General features: G+C 40.8%; 1 protein-coding gene across 8 annotated transcripts in view; it reads left to right on the plus strand.

The window, feature by feature from the left end:
- LOC110985248 (trafficking kinesin-binding protein 1-like) overlaps positions 1–24,230 on the plus strand; it is a 49,377-nt gene extending 25,147 nt beyond the window's left edge. For 6 of the 8 annotated variants that reach the window (XM_022246153.2, XM_022246162.2, XM_022246185.2 and 3 more), the window contains 13 exons: positions 10,627–10,703; positions 11,421–11,537; positions 12,176–12,276; positions 12,954–13,135; positions 14,120–14,250; positions 15,384–15,458; positions 15,630–15,773; positions 16,119–16,204; positions 16,546–16,755; positions 17,180–17,478; positions 17,955–18,113; positions 19,028–19,130; positions 19,657–24,230. In XM_022246153.2, coding sequence (XP_022101845.2) covers positions 10,627–10,703; positions 11,421–11,537; positions 12,176–12,276; positions 12,954–13,135; positions 14,120–14,250; positions 15,384–15,458; positions 15,630–15,773; positions 16,119–16,204; positions 16,546–16,755; positions 17,180–17,478; positions 17,955–18,113; positions 19,028–19,130; positions 19,657–20,998 — 3,026 coding nt within the window. In that variant the 3' untranslated portion in view covers positions 20,999–24,230. Of the gene's footprint in view, positions 1–185; positions 609–4,212; positions 4,545–10,626; positions 10,704–11,420; positions 11,538–12,175; positions 12,277–12,953; positions 13,136–14,119; positions 14,251–15,383; positions 15,459–15,629; positions 15,774–16,118; positions 16,205–16,545; positions 16,756–17,179; positions 17,479–17,954; positions 18,114–19,027; positions 19,131–19,656 lie in introns of those variants that run through there. The other 2 variants (XM_022246178.2, XM_022246204.2) reach the window with 2 other exon arrangements.
- Positions 24,231–24,275: the final 45 nt, after the last annotated feature.

Raw genomic sequence — 24,275 nt, forward strand, 5'->3', positions numbered from 1 at the left:
TTTGAATGGAAACGCATTTACCATATCTGTGCTCCAGTGACTACATACAGTGTGTACAACATGCAAAGTGTTGTTTATGGGAGTTGTCGGAACAATTGACTAGCCATGCATGGGTTCTTGTAGTTTGAGGTCACCAAGTTGTCACGGAAAGTTGGGCAGGAAATACTGGCCAAGCTTCAACATCCGGTATCTCTCGGGTGTTGCTGTAATGGAGAGATTGGCTCTGCAGTTTTTAGTCACTGCTTCCTTCTTTATTTGTGTTGCATCGTCAGTATTGGAAAAACTTTCACAATGCCAATTCATGCCCGTGAAGAGGATGTCATCTCATCAAACTTTAGTTTTGTTTGGAAGTGATACCTCGGAGAACATGAGAAATAGTCTTCAAAATTAGAGCTTGTACCTGAATGATGGTTGCAACCTGGCTTTGCCAAAGTGTGAAATATATTTCCTGTAGGAGCACTTTGGTTGTTTGAACTGGAACAAGGAAGGCGCCATGTATAAGTGTCGGTTGGAGAAAAGGGGAGGGATAGGGTTTGGCAGTCTTGACGTCAATGACGAGGACCTGGAGTGGTATTTGTATGATGAACTCAGCATAGCTGATCTAGCAGGTGAGCAATAGGGGAGGGCGGAGTGAAGGGAGTGATGGAGGGTGGGCCATGGAAGCAGAGAACATGAAGACTTTTTTGCCCTGCTATTACATTAACAATGTACATGTATATGAAAATATGCACAGTTCCAAATCTATCACACCTGTCCATAGTGCAGGAAGTATGCATGTACGCAAACCTAACAGGACAGCATGTTGCAATCCTTGATTTGTCACATGCTTAATATACAGTACATAGAGCTACATGTATACATGTGTACATGTAGGTTACATACATACATGTACACGAGCACATTACGTACATGATGTGTTTTACAAGCTGCATGTACTTTGGTAGTACCATACATGACTAGACCATTCTTTTATTGCCTACTATTCCTTTAAATGGCCAAAGTCAGCAGAAATATCTTAATTGGCTGGTGTCCAAATGTGCATTTTTCTGATGACTGTTACAGAGGGTTGTACTTTCATGTACTACCTGATGGCTGTAATGTTTACTGTTATTTTGGTGTTGCCATAGCTGTGTGAGAGTTTCTAGGACTTAATGGGGAATTTTACCCCCACAACAAATGTTGCATAGAGCGTGTTAACTAACCCTTTAAGAATTCTGGTCAAGCTGTGATTGTCCAAAAACAGTATAAACTGTCAAAATTAGCAGTGTGCTAAGGACACCTGCTCACAATGCCAAAAAAAAGCCTTACAGCTCCTTGGACCAAGTGCAGTGTTGGAGAGAGCTCCATTCATCTACTGAAATATTTAAAGTGGTTACTGAGATTCAAACATTACCCTATCATTCTGGGTATGGTGTGACTGCCTGGTATCTACTGCCTAGGTACCCTGACCCACATTCATTAGTAACCTGGGGGACAACAAATTCATTTTATTCATAAAAGCATTTTTTGATAATCAGACGAGTTGTGCGATTACATTGTGCTGACATTTAATTGTGTTTTCTTGTACCAGTACCCTTTTCTTCGATTATCTTAGGTGGGTCCACCCTCAAATATAGGAGACCCAATAGGTCATCAGATAAGGCACTTGTGATCGACCTATAGAAGAACTGATCAGGCTGTATTGTCCCTTACCCAAAAGTGCGGATGGTTGTGGAATCATGTGATCTGTATTGTGTCAGTGAGTGACTGACGCCTCTGATAAGGCCACAAGTACCATATATACTTTGTGGTCTCTCCTTATGCTGTATGAGACTCATGTCATCAAGTCCATGCTACTTGGATTTTGCCTTTCTCTGCACTTGTGTGTGTTGTTTATTTGTTTCATCTTTGCTTGGAGGGGAACTTAAAGTAGCACTTCCATATACCAGTACATTTTTGATTAACACGCACATGGGTGTGCATCATACATTCTGTGTGTACATGTATAAGGCATTATTCCAATGTAACCAATGCTCAATTGACATCCCAATAAACTGGTTCCACCATCTTTTCAACCCACAGGAAACACATCGCCCACTTATTTTGTCAAGGCCATGTTATGAAAAAGACAAACGTTTGTAGGTTTCAGCAAACACTTTTCAAGCAGAGGCGGCAAGAAAAACTCTACAGCCTTTTCTTGCGCCATAGCATTTCTTTTTTGAGAATGTACTCGTAGTTTAGGAATTTATACCAAAAAGCGTAATCGTAGAATGTTACAAATACGGTTATCTCAAGTTGGAAGGAATGCTATAATGTACCCTGGATGCATCTGTGTTAACATGTTATGGCTCATACATACATCAAGTGCACGTTATACAGATCATTGTTGATAATGACTTAGTCAACTAAACAAATTAATTCATTGTCGTACATGTACGTGTAGTCTGACTCCCTTTGGTTTATCTACACACTCGGTAGGGTGATGCTTATTTTATTGACAGCCAAAGGTAGAGGATTTTTTAAAAAGTGGTGCACGTTTGGCCCAGACAACACGAAAATCTAACCTGCCGGTACGTGTACATTCATTGTTGATGCACAGATGTAGACTGGGTGTCTCTCTCCACAGATAAGCTCAGCCGACTTCAATTGTGAATACACACTGCGTAATTGAAATCATTGCGGACCAGACCCCATTATGATATATAAGTATCCATTTGATAACCCAGATCTAATTATATCAGCAGCGAGACTTCATATTATTTTGCAGTGAGAAAAGGGAGTTTGGGAACCGTTTTTTCAGTTGAATAGCTGTTTACATTTGTCTGCCAGTGCAGGTTGGTGCAAGAGTGCAGGGCTCAAGTGTAAGTTGTTTAGTGATTCGCAATCTGGGTACTGGTAGGTACCAATCACTCAAGGGTGTAGGGGTGATTTCCTATTTTTGGCTAACTGCTATCAGTAGCTTGCTTTGTAAAGTTCACACTGCAGATTTCAAGAACTCTATTCTCTTTGGCGATGGGGCATTGCTAGACCATTTTTAATGGGAGGGGGTTGCCATCATGAAATTTGCTGACGGATACTTTTGTGACCACACCCCCTCCTTCCTTTTCCCTTCCCTTAAAGGTATTAGTGAAGAGATGGTATTGTTAATATATCAGTTGATATACATGTACACAGCACAGCAGGTTTGCTAATGGCAAAACTGTTCATTCTATAACCTTGTGGATGAAAACTTGTAAGTTGACTGCAATTTGGAATGTCAAGAAATAAGTTTGTATATGTCGAGGTCATCTTAGGGTCACCCTGATTAACCCTCCTTCTGTTGTAACCGTCAAAAACAGTAAAAAATGCCTTCCAATTGATTTCCCCCAGTACACAGACACGTATGGGAAATTTGACTGATTTTGACTGATATGACAACTGTGTCAAGAATGTATCTTAGCATAGGAGGGTTAATGAAGGCGTGATTAAGACTTTTTCAACTCAATTTCTGTTTTCTTCATGATGACTGCCTAAAACATAGAATGACTTTACAAGTTATTTGGAAGCCATCTTGATATGATCTGTCAACTCACTGGGACACTATGAGAGTTTGTAAATGACCATGAAAACTGGGGACATAAAATTGAATTTCTTTTTTAGGGACCTATATTGGGGTGCCATCTTGCTTTCGCAGGTTGTGTGACGTGAATGCACATCTGTTCCGAAAACTGTACAAGCAAATTCGCACGTAGCCACTGACATTTATGTGCTTTGCACTAGGTAGCCTTGCCACAACCTACAATATACAGTGTGTGCTGGAATAGTCTGAGTTTCCCGAGGCATCTATTGTTAGAATCCTCATTGTCTGTTCACAGGGGAGGTCTGTCCAATGTCGTGGCAGTTCTAGGGAGTTTCTGTGGCCCTGGACTGTCCTGGATTATACATAGATCCTGAGCTGGTATCAATGCACTATGAACCATGTAGAAATACAAACAAAGTTAATGCCTCAGCATTGCTCAGTATTGTAGGAGAGGTACAAACATGTACATGTAGACATGCCTGTGAACATAATTCATGAGCAGCTTCCATGAAGTTGACATAGCCTGCTTTATTTACTTCATGTCAGCATTTTGGGGGCAGGTCAATTCTTTGAAAGATAAGGACCTTTGGAGAGAATCAGCAGATGTAAACCACCTGTTCAAATTACATGTACATGTATAATGTACATACATGTACATGTATATGCACTGTACTTCTCTGTTCAGTGTTAGTGACGTTAACCACTACTCGCTCAGTGGAGCTGGATTTGAAGTTGGCCAAGCAGGTGAACAGTGTATTCTTCTGGGCTCACAGAGCCGCTTGGCCATCAGTTCATGACATGGTGACCTGGACATTGATCCACTGTTGTGAGGCTACATTTCTCTTGGAAATGTTGCATCTACACGTATGTAGTCATAATCTCAAAGCCAACTCGTGAAACAAGTGTTGGCATTGCTTCACCAGACAGAATTTATTGTGAGCCGAGGGTTTGACAATGGGAAATGGAAAGGTGGATACCTGGGCTCAACTTATGGATGTCAACAGAGGTAAGATAGGACTTGTGGAACCCATGACCAGGGCAGCCAACATTGATTGAGAGTTGAGCTTGAGAATTGGCATATAGTCACATCATAGTGGTATCACTAATGGGCAGTGTACCACCGTGTACTGTATGTTCTATACACAAAATGTCATATTTGTACTGTGATGACAGTTGTTCAAAAATATTCATTCTTCACCAGAAAGAGTATGCAGGTCGGGATACATGTATGTTTTCATCTGTCAAGTAAGGACAGGACATAAACATTGTGTGTTGTTCCATTTTGATTTTTATGGTTGATTTTTAATGTAGCATGTGTATTCTCAGATGGATATGAAACTTACGAGCAAGCTGAAATGGCTGAGTTTTACACTCGGTGCATGAGAGTTCACAGCCCTGTGATGACCAATGCTGGAGGCATTATCTAAATCCCAAACTGTAAACTGTTTAAAAGAACAAAACTTGTTGCCCCAACAGCCCAAACTGCAAATTACAGTTTCCTGAAAGTGCAGCCTCCTACAAGGAAATGTTAAGGTAGCCTGCATTTCACCTAGCTAGCCCTAGTAATTGCAGTATGCTTGTCTGTGAGGAAGAAAAATGCACATGTGGTTTTCATTGTAATCTGCCGAAAACATTCAAGTAACTTTCACTGATGTTTGACAACTTTATATGCAAATTGACTGACTCTTTCAAGGACTTAGTTAATCTGTCACAGATGTTTATGAATTATTTTGCATTGGGAAGATTAATTTTCATAAAAATTTCGTTAAGTTTCTATAAAAGTACAAATTAACTTCTACACAGTGCAGAAACTCTATCTATAAATGATACGTGTAGGTACGTAGGGTACTTGCTACTCATTGGCTTGAAGCAGCCGCCAACCCTGGTACACTGGCTGGTCAAATGATATGACACCTGCAGTCAGTAAGCAGGATCGAGGTCATAGGTTTGAATCTCACCTGAGTGGGCTTGTGGGATTTTTCAAAAGCCCCTGGACAATGCTGCAGCACATTAAGTATGCATTATTTAGAACTGTGCATTGGTGAAGGGAAAAATATCAATGTAACACCGAGACTTTGTTTTTCTAATGGTGTGGCGTACTCATTTGCTGAACTTGAAAGCCACATTGTATTTTTTATCAGTGGAGAACCAGGTTTCAGTGTTTGATTAAATATAAACATCAGTATTGTTTGTTCATTGAAGGGTGTCCTTGGACAGTGCCATCTGCCAGTGTTTTGAGAGCTGAGATTTTACTGCACAAATCCATGACACCTACTGTACATGTACATGTACAGGGCAATGGTTAAAGGTCCTTCTGTAATTAAATAAGTCGCTTCCTGGCAACCCATTCGTAGCACATGTATGTACATGTACACGTATGCAGTGCCAAATGCATGTACATGTCATAGACATTGTCTTCTATACATGAAGTTGTCCTTTTGTGTACATTAAGATGCCTACATGTACTGTACATACATGTAAGTGCAGCGTAATGTACATGTACATGTTCATGTAGTGCATGTTAATGCAGATAGAATTCCATCTCTCTCTCTGTACTGTACATGTATATACATGTGGCTTTAGACTCCCTAAATCCCCAACAAGTCCAGTGGCCCCCTCTCCCTTCCCTGGAAACAATTGACTTGGAGAAACAATTTAAAACCAAAATAAGTGAAAGCTTTCTTCAGGAAAGATATTTGTGGAGATTGAAATCATTTAGCAAATCTGTTTCCTGATTGTTTCATTATTTTCCACATTTCTCACATTCTCCTCCGAAAGTGTTTTTAGAAATTTCCCAAATATTTGGTAAGCCAGGTCCTCCGTGCTAAGGATTTTTACAAAGTCTCTAAAACCTTAACTTCTTCAGTGTAAAAGTAGTGAGGATTTTGAATACTGGTATGCAGAGAGCTTTGCTTGTGTGACAAGCCATCAACTTGAAGTCACCATTACTGGAACGTTTTAGAAGGGAAATTTTGTAAAAAAACTGTTAAAAATAAAATACCACTGTCAAAGCAGTAAACTTTGGATACTGGTATACACGTACATGTACATGTACTTGGATGAATGTACGTGTACAATCATTTCTACAATGCGTTTATAGCAATTTCACCTGCAGGGATGAAACACTGAGTAGTCAAATTTCATAATTTGAAACTAGTATTAATAATCTCTGCTTTATGTACATGTACATGTATGTCCTCAGTACAATATGTTGAAATTTAGGGAGCCTGTAAATTAAAGACTTTTATTCTTGCTCCAATGTCCCCGAGGTTATACATGTAGATCAGATTCCAACCAAGTAGGTTTAATATAAATGAAAAGTAGGATATTTTGAGTTTTCAAGAAGGTTTGTATGTAGTTATTAACAACTAAAAACAGTCCAATTCCCTACTGTATTAACCTTTTAAATTCACAGTGTGGCTGGTAGGTCAATCTTCTTGATTTGTCCTTGAGTGTTTTTGTGGGAGTTTTTTTGTGTTCATTGTAAATGTCATGTAGAGTCTGTAGTCTACCAATAATGCGTGTGTACAATTTATTTTTCCCATGTCTATGTCTTCTTTGTAATTGTGCAGTTAAATGAAATAATATTTAAATCATGTGATACATTTCACGTATTTGATGTAATTTATAGTCATGTTGTAATACCATAATTATATTGATGTATGTTTTTATGTAATTTTTATTTTGTAAATTCAAATGTAATTCAGCCTTTGAGTTTAGCTACAAAGTTTGAATGTATTTAAATAAACATGAAACAATAAACATGTACATGTAGCTGAACATTCCATATGAGAACATCTTCCATGTATACACAACGCATTATCTTTTGGCCATACGGCAGAAATTTGAAATCTCTGTCTAGTTCGTTTTATTTATTCCAACCCCCAAGCATTTGTTAGTTGTAATGCACATGTTGATGTATTGCATTTGGAATTGGCAGCGTGCGTACACACACATGTACTATCATTTGTACAATCGAAATGTCCTCCCCCCCGTAAAAAAAAGAGTTTAAAGGCAACAATACCTCACTAATAAAGCATTTAGGCACTTTGCACAACACGCTTTTGCATAGAAATACAGGGTCATAGTGTTTTTGAGAGCACCTGAAACTCAATAACGTGAGTAAGTGGTAGTGGGAATGCATCGTACACGTGTATATGCAGGCCTGTGGCCTCAGGGGCTATTCAGGACTTGATAATGGTCTATTGTGATTTGCATACAATTAGACTGATCAATAGGCAGACTGGACCGAAAAATTACCGTATTTACAGTTTTGGTTTCCCTTGCGCCAATCCTTGGCCTGCAAGTTTGCCGTGATTGAGTTTCATGGATTCATTGATCCCTTTTTGATTACAGTTTGAAGTAGTTGATGAGCCATTTTTGGCTTTTGTTTTTCACACACTAATTTTCATTTAGGGTTTAAAAATTGTAACAAATAAGGAAGAAATTGTCATGAGATTCTCAAAGGGAAATAGGGTCCTTACAATATACTGTGTGTCATTTATGTATACCTTTCTAAAAAAGTGGAATATTTGAGATCATTTTGCCTTCAGAAAGGAAACAGTTATTCTCTCAAAGCAGTTCTATATTAATCCTAACAGTCCTGAATCCTCTAATTTTAATATGATTTTGCACATACCCTAGAGAGTTATGGTTAATTGGATGGAAAAACATTACCCAATAATCAACACGTTGATCTAGTTAATAGAGTAACCAAATAATATGCACAGCCTTAACCACTTCTGTAATTTAAAGTTACCCTTCCCTTTTTTATACGTGGCTGCTTTGGGGAAATGTGCAGAATTGAACAATTAGCATAATTTTTTAATTTGTAGTAGTACAAGATATTTATTTCTGTGAACTAGCATTTACATCCAATGAAATCGGCATCTATTACAATCCAAAGTACTTGATACATCTCTGTAGAGCTGAAATTATGGAATAAATTCAGAATGTGAACTCAATTAACTTTACCATATTTACAATTATTAATTTCTTTACTTTTATTTATGTTGCTCTGTTATTTATACACATGTAATATGATATGCGCACATGCCAGGATGTCATATGAAATGATTTAAATACGGACAGACAAGTGCACGTAAAAGCAAAAAGTAATTTTCATCAAAATCAGAAATCACATTGGAGCTTACACAAATTTACTTCATAATCATACATGTACAGTACATGTACATGTATGTAGTGTGTAAAAAATGCTTGTCTATTTCACTCATTCAACCCTGGAAATTTCACCACTCCACCTGATGAATCACTCTTCATCAGAGGAGCAAACAAAGGACTCCGCCCATATTGATTCATTGTCAGATGAACTGGTTACCGTAGCACTCAGTGTACCATGTACCTGTGTGCCGACTTTATCTAGTAAGGACCTAGAGAGGTCTGCATACAGGTACTGCAGGCTGTGGAGCCTCGTTTGGACCAAGCGGGTCCACACAAGGTTACCCCCTTTCTGGAAAACAGTTTCAGCGGCATTTTGGGATTATGGTTATCCATTGCAAAAGGAAGAGGGAAATCCAAGGAATGCAAAGACAAAAATCCAGCTTAAAAAGAGTGTTCACTGTGCGAGAAAAATGAGTCTTTTCACTGAGTTTTCTTAACTACATGAAAACAAAGTATTGACCTCGCGTATTGTAAACATGTGTGAATTTTAATAGTAGTTGAGCCATGCACATGTTCATGTCCGGTACATGTATTATTTATGAAAGTAGTGACTGAAATAGGAGGGGAGTTTCAGTTTCAAGCTATTGACAGTGTTTTGCCCATATTCTGTGCTCCTTCTGTGGGCATGTTACTGTTGGATTGTACACCATGTCAAGTACCGGTGCATACATGTACATGTACATGCACTTGTGTGTTATGACACCAAATGGAAAGACACAAGGCCAAATAATACATGTTCCGTGCAGTACACATACATGTACACACACCTAAGCTGGAGTGCAAACTGTACACAATTGCTTTGCCTCCTTAAAAATTAACCCTGGTTTCCAGGGCAACCCCAGGAATGGATCATTGGTCATGAGGTCCATTCACATTTTCCAGGATATGAGCCAGGATGTACATGTACATATTCCCCAGGGAATTGAGATGGTGTGGGGAATGTTCAGATGTTGTGGGGAAATAATAATAATACAGTACTTGTATTGATTGTGCTCCTTGTAAATGTGATACAATTGTCATTTCTGTACAGCTTTGCTCTTAAACCTTCAGAGAGCTCTTACATATGGCCCCATGGACAGTCATTTGCAAAAGTTTAAGACCACCCATACATAATACATTAACCCCTAACAGTCCTAAATCCTCCAATTTCAATATGATTTTACATACACCCTAGAGAGTTAGGGTTAATCTAAAGAAAAACCGAACTTAAACCAATCATTCATTGCAGCGTATGTTTATTTTCAATGTGTAATCTTAGTATCTTGGTTAAACAGCTATTTGAGTACATTTCCATGATTTGAAATGTTAACAGTCAAATATTCAGTTAATATTCCTTCCTTTGTTTCTGATTACTTAGACTGGCTTTTTTCCCAAGCTGCCTTACAAACAAAATGTCATACAAGACCTGCTTTTGCAAAAAATGGGCATATAGCACTACACTGATGTTTATGCACCACTGTAAAAACATGTTAAGTAATCATTCAATGAGACAATGTAATGCAGGCCCAGTGACAGAAATACCAATAATTCCAGGTGGTCTTAAACTTTTGCAAATGACTGTAAAGTAAGCATGGCTTGGCTCTACCTTCCTGTCTAATTTTCCAAATCTTGGATATTGAAAGATACCCTATACATGTATGAGAGGGTTTGGGTCATCATCCCCAGCAATTTGCAATGACTTGCAGTGGCCCCCGCCAATGGCGGTTATCTATGTGATAACTGTTGTCCAGGAGCCACTATTCCGACACAGTCACTGCATACAACAATCCAACACAGTGCTCTCATCATTAATAAAGGGGACCATGGAGAATGTCCAGTAAAACATCACTGGATTTGTCTAGGTACATCACAACTGCTGTGCATACTTACCAGTATTTCCTTTTTTTTCTCTCTTGTTTTCCTTCCAGCCCTTTGTGGTGACCGTGTTGTCCAGATGACCAAGACATACAATGACATTGATGCAGTGACCCGCCTTCTGGAAGAGGTACATGTACATGAGTTTTACATCATGTCTTTTTTTGGGCTATTTGTGTTTAATGTTAAAATGGTCTGCCTAACTTTAAAAAATGAGGGAATAGAGGTTTATTTTGCTGCTATTAAGCTTAGACAAGGTCGGCCTGGATAATTTATGCAGGTACGTATGTGCGAATGTTTGTGCATACATGTGCCTGTGCATTAATATGCCTTTGTTTGTACTTAATTGTTGGCCCTTGTTGACAATCCATATTCATGCTTAATGGATTTTACTTCGTATATATAAGCACAGCATTAACTAATGTAAGGGGTACATCTGTTTGTATCGACATTACAACTGATGCATGTTAGTGTCGATGTAAAAATATAACACTTTGATTGGTTTATAATAAGAAAAGAGGGTCAGTACTTACTTTTCTGCTGCGGATACCGTAAACAGAGAATGGAAGGGTAGGGTATACGATTATCGTCAGTACTTTGTATTTGTGTGTGTGTTTTTCAGTACAAATGCAAAACACAAAATGTAAGTTTTGTACTCAAAGTTATTGCACACATTACAAAAAATATATGTACAGTGTGTACTATGCATGTACCTGTACATGTACACGTGTACGCTCAGTTGAATTCTCCTTTGCAAAATATGTTCAAAATTAAAAGCGATGGATCCATGTTTGTAGGAGAGTGCTGATTTGCTAGCATTTGACATGTGGTATGCTTCCTCTGACAGAAAGAGAAAGACTTGGAGCTTGCAGCCAAGATTGGGCAGTCTCTCCTAGAACAAAACAAGCAGCTTGAGAAGCGCATTGATGCCATTGAGGAGCAGTTCACCCTCGCTGCAGACGAGGTACTAGAACTCTGAATTCACAACTGTTTCTTCAGACTGATGAAATTGGATTGCAGCCCGATGCCATTTATAATATAATGCATGCACATATCGCTTTCCCTTGTAAAGCAGTCAATTTTCAGTTTTGTTTTCGTTCAAGACCACCGGAATGAGCCAGTTCAATTTTAAAACAGGCATGGTGAATTAAGAGCAATGGCTGTGTGCAAGTCAGCGTTTAGGGCAGACCTTGCAGTTTCCAAATGACCTTACACACAGTTCATTTTGGGCATGCGCTGTTGGAATACTGAATTTGCTTATTAAAGGAATAATGCTGCAGAAAAATGTGCACCATGGCATTTTCTCTTTCTTTTTTCTTGCTGTATAGTGTCTTGCCTTACATTGAGATCATCATTTTAATCCTGAGTCTCAGGCCTTTGCTTAGCCTATATAAGTAATCCTACAGATGTAGTTCTAGAACTCTCAGAGAACCATGCAGTTTAAACTACCAAAAGTGACTTGTAAGGAGTGTACATCTGATCAATGGAGCGAACGGATCAGAACTTTACGTTGAATTAGAACTGTTCTTACCCCTTGCTTGGGGCGTGTGATTTGCTAGCATTTGTCTTGTATTTGCATGTGATTTTTTGTGTGGTTTACAGAATACACAACTGAAGCATGATATTAAACTCAAGGAGCAGCTACTCAGGATCTACACCAACGAGGTCAGCTATAGCGACTCAGAGGAAGACACAGCCCAGAGGTAGGTCGGTTGTCTAGTTTGAGGACTGGTCGATTTACTGGCTTGCTTCACACACTTCACACTTTCCAATATGGCTGGTTCACCAGACCACCACATGCCTGCTACAGAGTTTGATATCGTTGCTGTAAACCGCAACATTTTGCTTGTATGACTCTGATTAACTTTACAATCAGTCGCTTGATAATCGGTCACATGATGCCATCACCTGATTTTGAATCGTGCTTTTTTTCATTAACCTGATTAGGTGACATGAGTAACGCTTCTGTTGCAATCAGTGTGTTGCCTGCACACCTTAATCGGCGACATCAAAAATTGATAAACTCTGAGACAACCAACATTGAGCTGGTCGGTTCTTGTGATAGAATCAAAATATTCATACATGTTTTCAGTTGTTGATTGCAAATTCCATACATTCGTGTGCTGTACAGTCAAGACACTTAATTGCAACATGGTCAAGCCGAAGGTGTCTTGGCATGGGAGAGAACCAGCAAGCAGCTCCACTCTCATGTGGCCCAGGCCAGGCATCCAACCCAGACCACTGTCATGATAGAGGCAAGCACATTGTGCGTCAGCCAAGGGTGCCATCCAAATCCTACTGTAGTCAGTTTTTTCTAAACATATGACAAGTTTAAATAACAGGTTTTGCATGTGTCCAATTCTTACTTTCTCATGTTCAGCCATGACAGAGGCCACGCCCTCCAGTCCAAGTTCATCAATGTGGAGGCGCTTCAGAAGAAGGTGCGTGTCTTGGAGGAAGAGAACTTCCAGCTCAGGATGGAGACGGCCGAGATGAAGACCAAGACGGTCAGCATTGAGGAGAAAGAGGCTCAGCTGGTCCAAGATGCCTTCAAGCAGCTCGGTCAGTTACACCCCCTCCTCCAATTAGTGCCCCCTCCAAAGTGCCAAATATGACTCTTTCGTGAATCCATAAGGCGGGCTTCTTTTGGACCCTTCTCTTCCAAATCTTCTTTATGACCGTGTCCTAAGACACTGTGAGCTCTATACATTACAATCTGTGCCTCTATAACTGAACTTTATTTTACATGTTTGGAGACCATAACTACACTGTAACTGTCGAATTTCAAGTGAAATGCATGGGTGTACAGAATTCAGCATTTTAGCTCATTTCAGCTTTTTTATTCAGCTTTTTACTCTGAATTCCAGCTTTTGCGTACACCTGCTCTGAACAAAATTATTGGAAATTTTTCATTTCAGCTTTATGTTTGCTGTTTTCAGCTTTTTTTGTACATGGCCAATCATTCCCTTGGAAATGTCAAGTGCTGTTTGTCTGGATCAGATCTACTAATTGAGATTCTAACATGGAATGTAGCATCATAGTAGAGTGCACCACCAACAGGTTGCCATGCAAACTCCTTTTTTTTTCGAAGTTTGCGGTTGACAAAAATGTGGCATTTGTGGATATCTGTGAAGTATTCTGAGTTATGAAATATGGGAACAGAATTTTGCTGCCTTACAAAAACACCATCTTGATTAACGCAAACTGATACTCGAAATACACTTCTGAACCTTCTACAGCAGCAAATATTGGGAAGAATTCAAAGTCCCGGCATGCATCCGGCAAATAAAATTTGTTGTCCATTGCCCACAATGAACTGTAAGAAATGGCCCCTCCATGTCAACCTCTACGTAGCACACTCTATTATGATTTGCCCATTTTTGATATGCATGGGGGCCTTAGTTGTAAAGTTGGGGCATGTCAGAGGGCAGTAACTACCCTCAATGAGCATGGGGTGATGAGGCTTCTGTCATCATCCTCGTCAGAGCAGCAGTATCATCACAGACATCAATGCTTCTCTTTCTTTGGTCATCTCTATGTTTCCAGGTGAGGCCCAGGGCCGAGAGGGGGTATTAGCAGATGAGTTGAGCCGTAGGTTAGAGGAGACGTACCAACAGAAGGAAGAGATTACAAACTTGCTGGCCCAGGTGGTGGAACTGCAGCAGAAGGTCAAAAAGGTCAGTCCAGGGCTCGTGTTCTCTAAATTACGAACCACTTGCTTGTGGTATTGCTTTTGGCCAAAATTTGGATACAGCCAAACATCACAAGTAGTGGTTTGTTAGGGTTATTTGAGTAGCTTTGGTAGATATTTTTCACTGCACCCCATAATTTTCAACACACTGGTGCACGCCCATGGAACGATATACACTACCACAAAAGGCTGTGCACAGTGGCCAAGTTCGTGTTCAGTACACTGACTTCCCAGACTTAATGTGTACGTACATATATACAAAACAACCTGGGGATAACTGTGTTTAAACATCAGTTGGTGAGTCCAGGCAGCTTGACATTTCAACCTGCCAACTATGGTTGTGTATGCAAGATAGCTAGATCATATTTACATATCCTGTTCGCAGAGTGGTTAATATGTAACCCAGCAGGTGCCAATTTCATCCCTGCATTACAAACAACACTATCTCTTGAAAATGAATGCAACAGAAAATAGCCAACATCGTCATTTCGGGGACTTGAAGAAAGATAAAGCCTGTAGTGATAATGTTGGATTATAGGCCAATGTCTGGCCCAACAAATACATGTAATACTGAAAGATTTTTACTGACGGCAGGCTGGTGAATGTTTGCCCAGACAAATAGCTTTGCATGTGTTTATTGATATTCTTGAGTGAGATGTGACTTGCTTTTTTGTGCATCAACTGTTGGAATATGGAACTGGCCTGTATCATTGATGTGTTTACCATGGAGATGTATGGATGGTCACAGTTGTGTTATCTGGCATTAGTGTGTGTGGCACAATGTTCTCTTTTCTTACAGAATGCCCCCATTAGAACAAGATATAATACATCTCTCTCGAGAAAAATTCTCTTTCAAGCATATGAGAGTGTGCACGGACATGTCAACAAACAGGCCCACACTGGCCCATGTCTTTCTTAGGCTTCACACAGCAGGACTGTGGGTTCTTGGTGTAGTGTTTAAAACAAAATTTGAGATACATGTACTTCCTAATCAGAATTTACTTGTTTTGACAAGATTGCTCTTTGTGTAACTGGGAAAAGCAGACTTTTCCACATTCTAATACCCCACACTTTTTAATTGTTACATTCATGTTGTAATCTTATCCTTTCCTTTGGCAGCTCTCTATTGAGAATGAGGAGCTACAGCACCAATATCAAGCAGCTAGGGAGGCTCAGCAGTCTCTCACTAAAGAGGTACTTTCAAAGATGATTTGATTCTCCACTTAGCTGAGGGGTAAAAATAGATGCAATCAGTCAGGTCATATGCATGTGATAGTATCCAAAAACCACAATTTTCTTGAAGGGATTTTGTGACAGATTTGATTGGATGTAACTGTTCCATCAAATCTTTCTTTCTTCCTCCAGTTACAAGAAGCCCGAGACAAGGCAGACGAGTACTTCACCATGTTGAATGAGGCCAGGTTAGAGGCCAAGGAGATTCATAGGCGTTCCTTACCAAAGAGCAACCTGCCGCAATACAACGTAAACCCGTTACCAATCTTCCCACCGGTAAGTGCACAGTCGCTGTGTCAGTATAGAGACTGCATGAACTGACCAGTTTGCATGCACAGAGTCTGGGTATTAAGAACAACGGGGATCTCTCATGCAAAACTTATTGCTCACCAGATATGTATAATTTCACTTTACACTAGCGTTTCTGCGTTCTGCACCATTTTGCACAGTTTACAATGCCTACACCTCTTTCCATATGAGGAAATCTTAGTGCTGTGCATGAGGCACATACCATACATGTGGCCAAGGGGGTATTTTACCAAACACAAGGTAAAGATTGATGAGTAGAATCATTGGCAAACGAAAGGTTTGTGTGTGTTTTTCCTGTATGATTTCTTGCAGGATTCTCTGGCAGCTGAGCTTGTCAACACTGTGGAGCAAGAGCTAGCAGGAGGCAATCCTAAACTCAACCGACGAGGCAATAAAAGGTACAGCAAACACTGATCTGACTATTCAACCCACATGTCCAAGTTAATCATAGATGGACGTTATGAGGGGACCAGGAGAGGCTGCAGCGGCTCCCCCCATTAAAAAAACATCTTGAAAAGGAAAAGGGGAGGGAAGTTAGCAAAAGCAAAATAAACAGAGTGAAGGAAAGCGGGTGAATATTACCAATTTGCTTGAAAATAACTCAGAATTGACCCCCCCTTCCTCCGTCGATGGTTTATCAGTTCACTGTTGATGATTGCTTTGCCCCTAAGAACCATTATTCTTCCCGCAATTTATGGATCATTGTTAACATTGTTTTGTTGAACTCTTCTCTATCCAGGGAACAGAACAGGAACATCTTGCGGACCGTGAGGGATCTAAACCGAGCCTCCAGTAGCCGAGCGCCATCAGACTACAGTGAGGACATCTACAGCAGTCGTCGTACCTCCCCAGGAAGCTCGGTCATATCCATGGCAGGATCTCAGCTGAGTGAGGCACCTTTGAGTGAGCAGTACGAGGGGGATAATGAGTCAAACAACAGCCCATCTGGGTGAGTAGTCCCTGGCCTTGGTAGGAGGTCAAGTATCTGAGTAATTTGGTGTCTGGGTGAGTAGTGTGGTACCTGGGTGACAAGTGTGGGGCTTGAGTGAGTAGTCGAGCGTCTGTGTGAGCAGTAAGGTTTCTGGGTGAGTAGTCTGGTGTCTGGATGGCAACACAGTGCGGTTGCAACTGAGACAAACCTTTCAGATGTAAGAGCAGGGCCAGATTATCCAATAGGCTTAGTAGGCACTGTCAATTATCATGTGTGTAAATGGATTCTTGTTCACAGTCAGTATTAAGGAAGTGTAACATCATTTGTTAAAGTATCATGTGTCATGTACATAGTGCCCGCGTTAGTTCCTTTCACAACACCAGCAGAGGCTCTTAGCCTATCCACAGTTATCTTCATCTGTCATATGTCTTACATCACACAGCTCTGTGCATCACTTGGGCCGGACAGGCATCCCTGGCTCCAACGACCTAGAAACGGCCCTCCGCCGTCTCAACCTGCGCAAGCAGAACCAGGAGGCAGAGGACAAGTACGCAGAGGAGGAGAAGCTCCGCCTCCTTCAGGGGTCAGAGCCAGGGGGCACAGGGGGCTCCCAGACCCCGACCTGCCCCAGCCCAGGGAGCATCTGGTCCATGGACAGCTTTGGAGGATTGCCGTCCATGAGTGGGCATGGCTTCCGGTCGTACATGCCGGAGAAGCTGCAGATTGTCAAGCCCATGGAAGGTGTGGCACCAACCTATTCATTCATGTATGCCTTGCTCAAAAGCCCATTTTTGGAGGAGAATCAGCATGTCTCTTCCAGCTCAGCAGACATCATTTTGAGGAACTTACAGGAAGAAACAAATTTCAAACGAACTTCAATCATTGACAAAAATTGCAGCTGTTCAAAGGCCGATCATATTGTGTGCCAGTTTGCTGGTCCCACTAGAGTTTACTATTATCAACTTTTGTGACAAAGGTACCAGTGAATGCAATTAGTCTGGTTAGTGATCCCTACATAATGGTTTGGACTGCGGAACTGGGATTTATGATATCACAATGTGATATGCACAAGGATGAGGGTAATATGCATTTTTATTGCCTGGTCACATAATCTTTCTGTGTCAATATAATTGCATTATTTGAGACAGAGTTACAACAGCGGCTGGTTTTTCTTGACCTTTCATTTAGTGTGCATTTTTGGATGTGTTTGAATGCAGGTTCCTTGACGTTATACCACTGGCAGCGTCTTGCTCAGCCTCACATGGCCAGCATGCTGGACGTCAGGCCGGGCGTCATGGTCAAGGGCTTCAGGGAGCTGGAGAGAGACGGGACCATCTACTCCATGGACGATGTGGAGGATGATGGACGAGTCATCGGTAAGGAATCACTTTGGGCTGTGACTTCTGTCCCCTTCCCTTGTCTTGTTGGATTCACTGACACAAGAACCCACCTAATGGATGGAGGGAACCGGCGTTGGGATCACTGATAGCGATTCAGATCTGTCTGAAAGAAACAGGCAAATAGTAGGCAGTGTAGATTGACCAGGTACACAGTCTGCTTCCCCAGACTCCTTGGGCCTTGTGTGTACAAAACAAATGGAGGATTAGTGTGTAGACATGTCCGCTGCCAGTGACTCTTTAGCATGTGTGGCTGTTGAATCCATCGGCCGTCCCTGTGTATGCATACTGCAAGGATGTGTTCATGTATCCTATGGCAAAAACTAGTTAGGATTTCACTGGCTGTGCAGTGTGTTGAAAACAGATTGAAGAGTATTGATTAATCTTTGTAATACGTTCATTTATTTTCCTTTTGCCAACTGAACTAATGAAGTTTAGTTACATATAGTTAATTCTCTTACCTTACAGTTATACATGTTTCCAAATCAGTCTTGAATTCCAAGGCTATTCAAAGGAGAGATTAGCCCTGCATGCATCACAGTGTTTAATACCGGAGAGCACCGGCGGGAAAGAATGTGGGTCAGCGGTGTGTACACTGCTATCATAAGCATACGAATATGATTATTTCGTTTAAAAAGGCAGTTGTTTTGTAACCATCATTTTGAATCTTATCCTTGACAACTAGAAATGGTAAGATTTGCGCCTTTCACTTTCTGGTGATCAAATGTAATTTATATGTGTGCTATTTCTCTCGCTCGTGACATATGACTCCCCTTCTATCCCACCAATGTGCTGCAGTAAACACAGTGATGCATTATCAGTACACAGGGCTATTGAATTGAGGTGTTTTCATCGCTCGTTTACGTCTGTTTTTCTGCCAATGTAACATACAGAGCACACTTGCGTTCCTAGCAAATGTTTTGTCAGTACGTCTAGTACCTACACCTATACCACGAGCACCATCGGTTTGCTTGATAACACGGTGCTTACTTCCAGGTAAGAATCTTCCCTGGAGCCTGTCTTAAGGGTTGATGGTTTTGAGCCTATCACCAGTTGTTGTCTGTGTTTGTTCCTCTTGAAATTCTTGTTTTTGTTAAAGATTGGATTCGGAGTTTGAACATTATGTGACCTCAACTTTTACAAATTTGCAGCTTTAATTGTTCCAAATTTCAACAAATTCACTCTTTATTTTCAAAGCTTACCCTTTTTTTCAGTTATCAGTTTCTACAATCATTCAGTCATTACAATTAATTTGCACATCATTCATTGTGACTTAAGTCTGTCTCAAGAACACTGTGTCGACATAGATGTTTTATATTTGAAGTGTGTGCTTCATTTACATTAACTGTATCACTGATTCAAGTAAATGCACATTACTTTAAGAGGGAGAAAGTTTGATTTTAAACCAGTCTGCAAGTGACTAAAAAAACTTAGGTTGCTCTTCAGAAGTTCAAATTCAAAATTCCTTGGTCCAGTTTGTTTAATTTCAGTTTATTATCCCTCTTATGTTTTGTTTACACAGTGACAAGGGTCCGAGGATGGCCAACACAGAACACATCAGCAAACCCACTAAGCCTGTCGCTGCTAGGACCTTCAGCACATCCTTGGGCCTGGCTCAGGTCTTAAAGGAGCGGGATGTTGATCAGACGGCTGAGCCCAAAGTCCTGACGAAAGTGGAAGCGGCTGCCATCAACCCGGCCGGCGTCAATGCAGGGCTGAACATGTTTGGCGCCCCCACGCAGGCCCCGCTCAAGAGTGCATCGGAGGCTGCAAGAGAAACCTCGTCAGATGTAGAGGAACCGCAGCGCATGCACCGCATCTCCAGCCGCATCTTCTCCCGCTTTGCTGTGCCGGTGCGCTCCAAGAACATCACAGACTCGCTGGACGCAGAGACCAAAACCCGGCTCATGGAGAAGGTGCGTAAGATCCGGGCAGAGAAGGAGACCTCTGAGCGTCGAGCTCGGACTCTTCAGCGCCAGCCCGTCGCTCCGAGCGTGCGCACCAGAGACGTCGTGATGAGCCCGGTACGAACACCCCGATCTTCAGCACCCGCATCTTCAGCACTATCCACGGAGGGCTTTTGTATGGGTCTAGAAGGAGCCGTAGGAGGCTACAGCCCCCCAGGGGCATACGGCTCGCATGCTGGAACAGTCCATCGAAACAGTGGTCTTACTGTTGACTCAAAGGTCCCCAAGAAACTCTTCTCATCAGACGACTCGGGAATTGAGCTTGGGTTTGCCACAACCACACCGGGACCCACCCCAACTGTTTCTAATCTCCCCTTTCAGATGACCTTCACTGGAACTGTTTCTACAACTCGCAGTGTGCCAGGGTTTAACACTATCCAGTTGGGCCCAGCTAGCTCAAGCTCCACTTCAAATGTGTTTAGTTCCTCCAAATCATCGAGTGCATTCGGTAGCCGGGGTGGTCATTCCGAAGTCCTAGAATGCACTAAGCCACAGGGTTCCCATGGGATCGGCTTGCTCGGTGCACTCAGCTCCACCGAGACTGTATCTAGTCACCCCAAGCAGCAGGGTTTACACGGTGCAGCCAGTGTTTCAGCTGTTTCTAGTCACCCCAAGCAGCATTCTTCATACAGTGCAGGCAGTGCATTGACTGTTTCTAGTAACTCCAGATCAACAGACACATCTCAGTCACAGACGGCAGGAGTTGGACTAGCCTCGTTGCTCAGCGCATCTAGACCCTCCGTGCTTCCCATTAGAGGACAGACAGGAGGAGGAGAGACCTCAAAGGAGGGTCTGGGGACTCAAGCCACGACCCAAGGGGTCACTAGTCCCATGTCCGTGCTGGCCGGAAACCTCTCTTCTTTGAAAGGTTTCCGTAAACCCGGCCCTATGCTATAGCAAAAAGTCTATGTGTGTGAATGTGTGCCCTGGTCGGCATGACATTGTGGGAAAGTTTTCTTTGTGTAAGATAATGTGGAGCAGATTGTACGGACTTCAATCGCAGTAATATTTGGTCCCCACAATGTGTGTGGTTTGCGTATTACCACAGGACAAGAATGTGTGTATGCGTGTTAGATTTAGTTGGCGGCAGTGTGCGTCAGAATTTGTAACGTACAAAGTTGAATGCTCAAAAATTGTAATGCTTAAATTATTCGAGTGCTGTTTGCGAAAATAATACTCAGTCAAACTGAGAAAATGTTCAATGTAATGGAAAGAATATTATTTCCGATATCTATCGAATCCTGACAAATCCATTGTTCCATTGGACTGAGTGAAAGAATTACAAAATTCAAGTCCAGTCAGAATTCCTGGAGAACTGACGTCCCTATTGGTTTTACATCTTGCTCACGGGAACCACTTAGTCTGGTCGTGGAATCTCTCCACAGAGAAGGGGTTGATTTACAGGGTTCCAGTTGTTCCATTGGGAACAGCACCACACTATAAAACTTCCACACGGGTACATTGTAGAATATCTCGTTTGAAAAACGGTTCCCTGACCCATTTGATACGATTGTACACACATCACTATTTTCACGGTGCGGCGTTATGCACATTTCCATCAAGGCAGTGTTTCTTTTGCTTCACAAGTATTTTGACCAATTTAATTGAAATGAGGAGAAATGTGACCAGGTTTCATGACAGTCAAATCAGTTGTGGTAACGGTGGAAAATTGAGGATATTTCTAGTGCGTAACGTAACCATTCAAGCAGCATGGTAGCATATGAAGATATGCTTAGGACGTCAGTTTCGTGCCACATAGACCAACCTTGCACAGTAAACTAATGTTCTGTTACTGTTAAGTCCAAGTGGGAATGCATAAATGATTTACACAAAGAAATGGTTACATGCCGTCACGGTAAGTTCCGCAAAAGCACAGAGAAAAAGTCAAATGGGAAACACGGCTCAGGATAATTCAGTCAGTGAGCTAAGATCCCTGCAGGCTCTGCAGGTATAAAAAGATTGTAGAGACAGATCAACCTCCAGCCTTATGAGATCAAGGAAACAGCAGGTATTAATCGTATCTTGTGGCATCTCTCCATTTAGTCAGTTGTATGTACTCGGAGAAAAAAACCAGACAAGCCATGTGTGGCAGCATTACCACCTGCAAACCATGATAATTTGTGATGTATTTCAGGATTCTTTGAAAGCAGCTAAATATCACTTTCTGTTTTTAAGGTCTGCAAAAAATGAGTTTTTTGTATAAAATGAAGCATTTTGAGTTAACCACTGTTCAACACAATTGAAATGATATTTTTATTATTTTTCAAAATGCTATTTTTAAATATCGGGTCAGCACATCTGCAGCAAATAAAATCTTTCTGATTTTGAAAAGTTTGAAAGATTATTTAATGAGTTTTATTTTGATATAATTTTATGCTGTGCAAAGTTTTAACTTTGGAAAAGTGCAATATAAGTATGTTTTACTCTTTTGCTGTAATTCTGTTGTTTTTGAAATTTGGACATCCCAAGGAAGAAATGGCAGTGATTATTTTGATGTTGGTTCATTAATTTAACAAATTCTGTGACATGCAAAGCGCTTTCAAAACTGACATGGAATTTTTCTTCACAAGCAGTCATCAGTGAAACTTGCAGGGTCTGTAATGTGATATTGATAGATGTAACCTCGAGTATCGTTTGCATCTAGTTGGAATCATCCTCACTCCTTTCTGGCAGTTCTCAATCCAGGTTCTCACCAAACGGTTGTCCCAAAAGGCTTTTTTTTTTGTTGCAGTTGGTGTGCTTCAAATGCAGTCATATATTCTGCAAAGTTTTATGCTGTCTACACGTTTTCCCTACAATCACTACAGTTCCTATGGTATTGGACTTGTTTGCATTTTCCACCAATTGCTCGATCATTCCCTTGCATTGAATCATCACTACCCTCTGGCGGTATGGTTCCCTGAAGCCAAGACATTGTTACTGTATTGATTTACCATATGGTGCCGTTACATCTGAGAATTCCTAATGAAAAGGGGGTAGGGATCCATGTCTGTTGTGTGTTTCTTGTCAGTCGTAGGTCCGTCAACCTGAATTTCAACTAACACATCTCAAAGACTAGATCTATTATGGAGTTGGTTGTATAGCCCAAACAACATGTGTTTTCCTGTCTTTATTTAAAACATTTTCAATCCAGGTTTTGCTGTTGTCAGATGCATTTATAACTTTTTGTTGCTTGATACTTGTATATTTATTTGTAACAACCAAGAGTTACTTATATTTGAAAATAGGTTGCAAAGAATATCCACAATTTTAACCATTTTAAACAAGTATAAAAGACTTTTAACCAATACATGTACCTTTAAATACCCTCAAAATCTAATTGTAAATGTAGCTATTTATGAAATAAACAAGTACTGCTAAAATAAGGTTTTAGCCCTGTACAAGTGATATACTGGAGGCCCAAAGCTGCATCCCTTATAATAGTGTTGCAAAATAAATATTCCCATGGTATGTATGTCTTTAAAAGTCATACAAAGAAATGTGATAATCAGTAATAGTTGACTAATGAAGCATTTATGTATCTTGCTGGCTTGCAATACAGTTTACATAATGAGACAGATGCTGTATTTTTCCAAGCCGGCTGATTTGGTGTAAAAGTAGAATGTATCAATGAAATGTTAGCAACCGTTCAGCAGTGGTGATATGATCGGAATGGGAATTGTGCTTGTCTGTGTAGACTTACATGTACACAGCATCAAGTGAAATGTGTTAACAGTTGAAAAGCCACTCTGTTCCCATTACTTCATTATGCACGCCATTCCACCTCCATCTTGTCCAAACCCCACCCACTGCTCTTCCTGCTGCCGAAAATAACCAAGTAAGCATAGCTTTCTTAGTTTCTAGTTGGCGAACAAACCTATGATTGTTCCAACCAACATGATTTATACTTTGATTTCACAACACTGGTCTCTGGTGTTATCATGCTGATAACTCACAGGTAATTATCAATATTTATTTTGGTAAATGTTGCTTTCTTTCTTTAGAAATTCATTCTTATTATGCTTAATTTCATATTTCCTATTATCTACCTATGCTGTTTTCTTTCAGATTTTCATATGATTTTCAAATATGTACCTCCTAATTATATTTTCCTTTTATGAATGATTAAACACATCTGCATGGCTTTCAATTTAAGATACCAAATTCCGTTATATGTTTTCCTGCAGATTTGCAT

This window comes from Acanthaster planci, linkage group LG03, assembly GCF_054643075.1.
Source record: "Acanthaster planci isolate LZ-2023a linkage group LG03, COTS_SCS, whole genome shotgun sequence".
Lineage (NCBI taxonomy): Eukaryota > Metazoa > Echinodermata > Asteroidea > Valvatida > Acanthasteridae > Acanthaster > Acanthaster planci.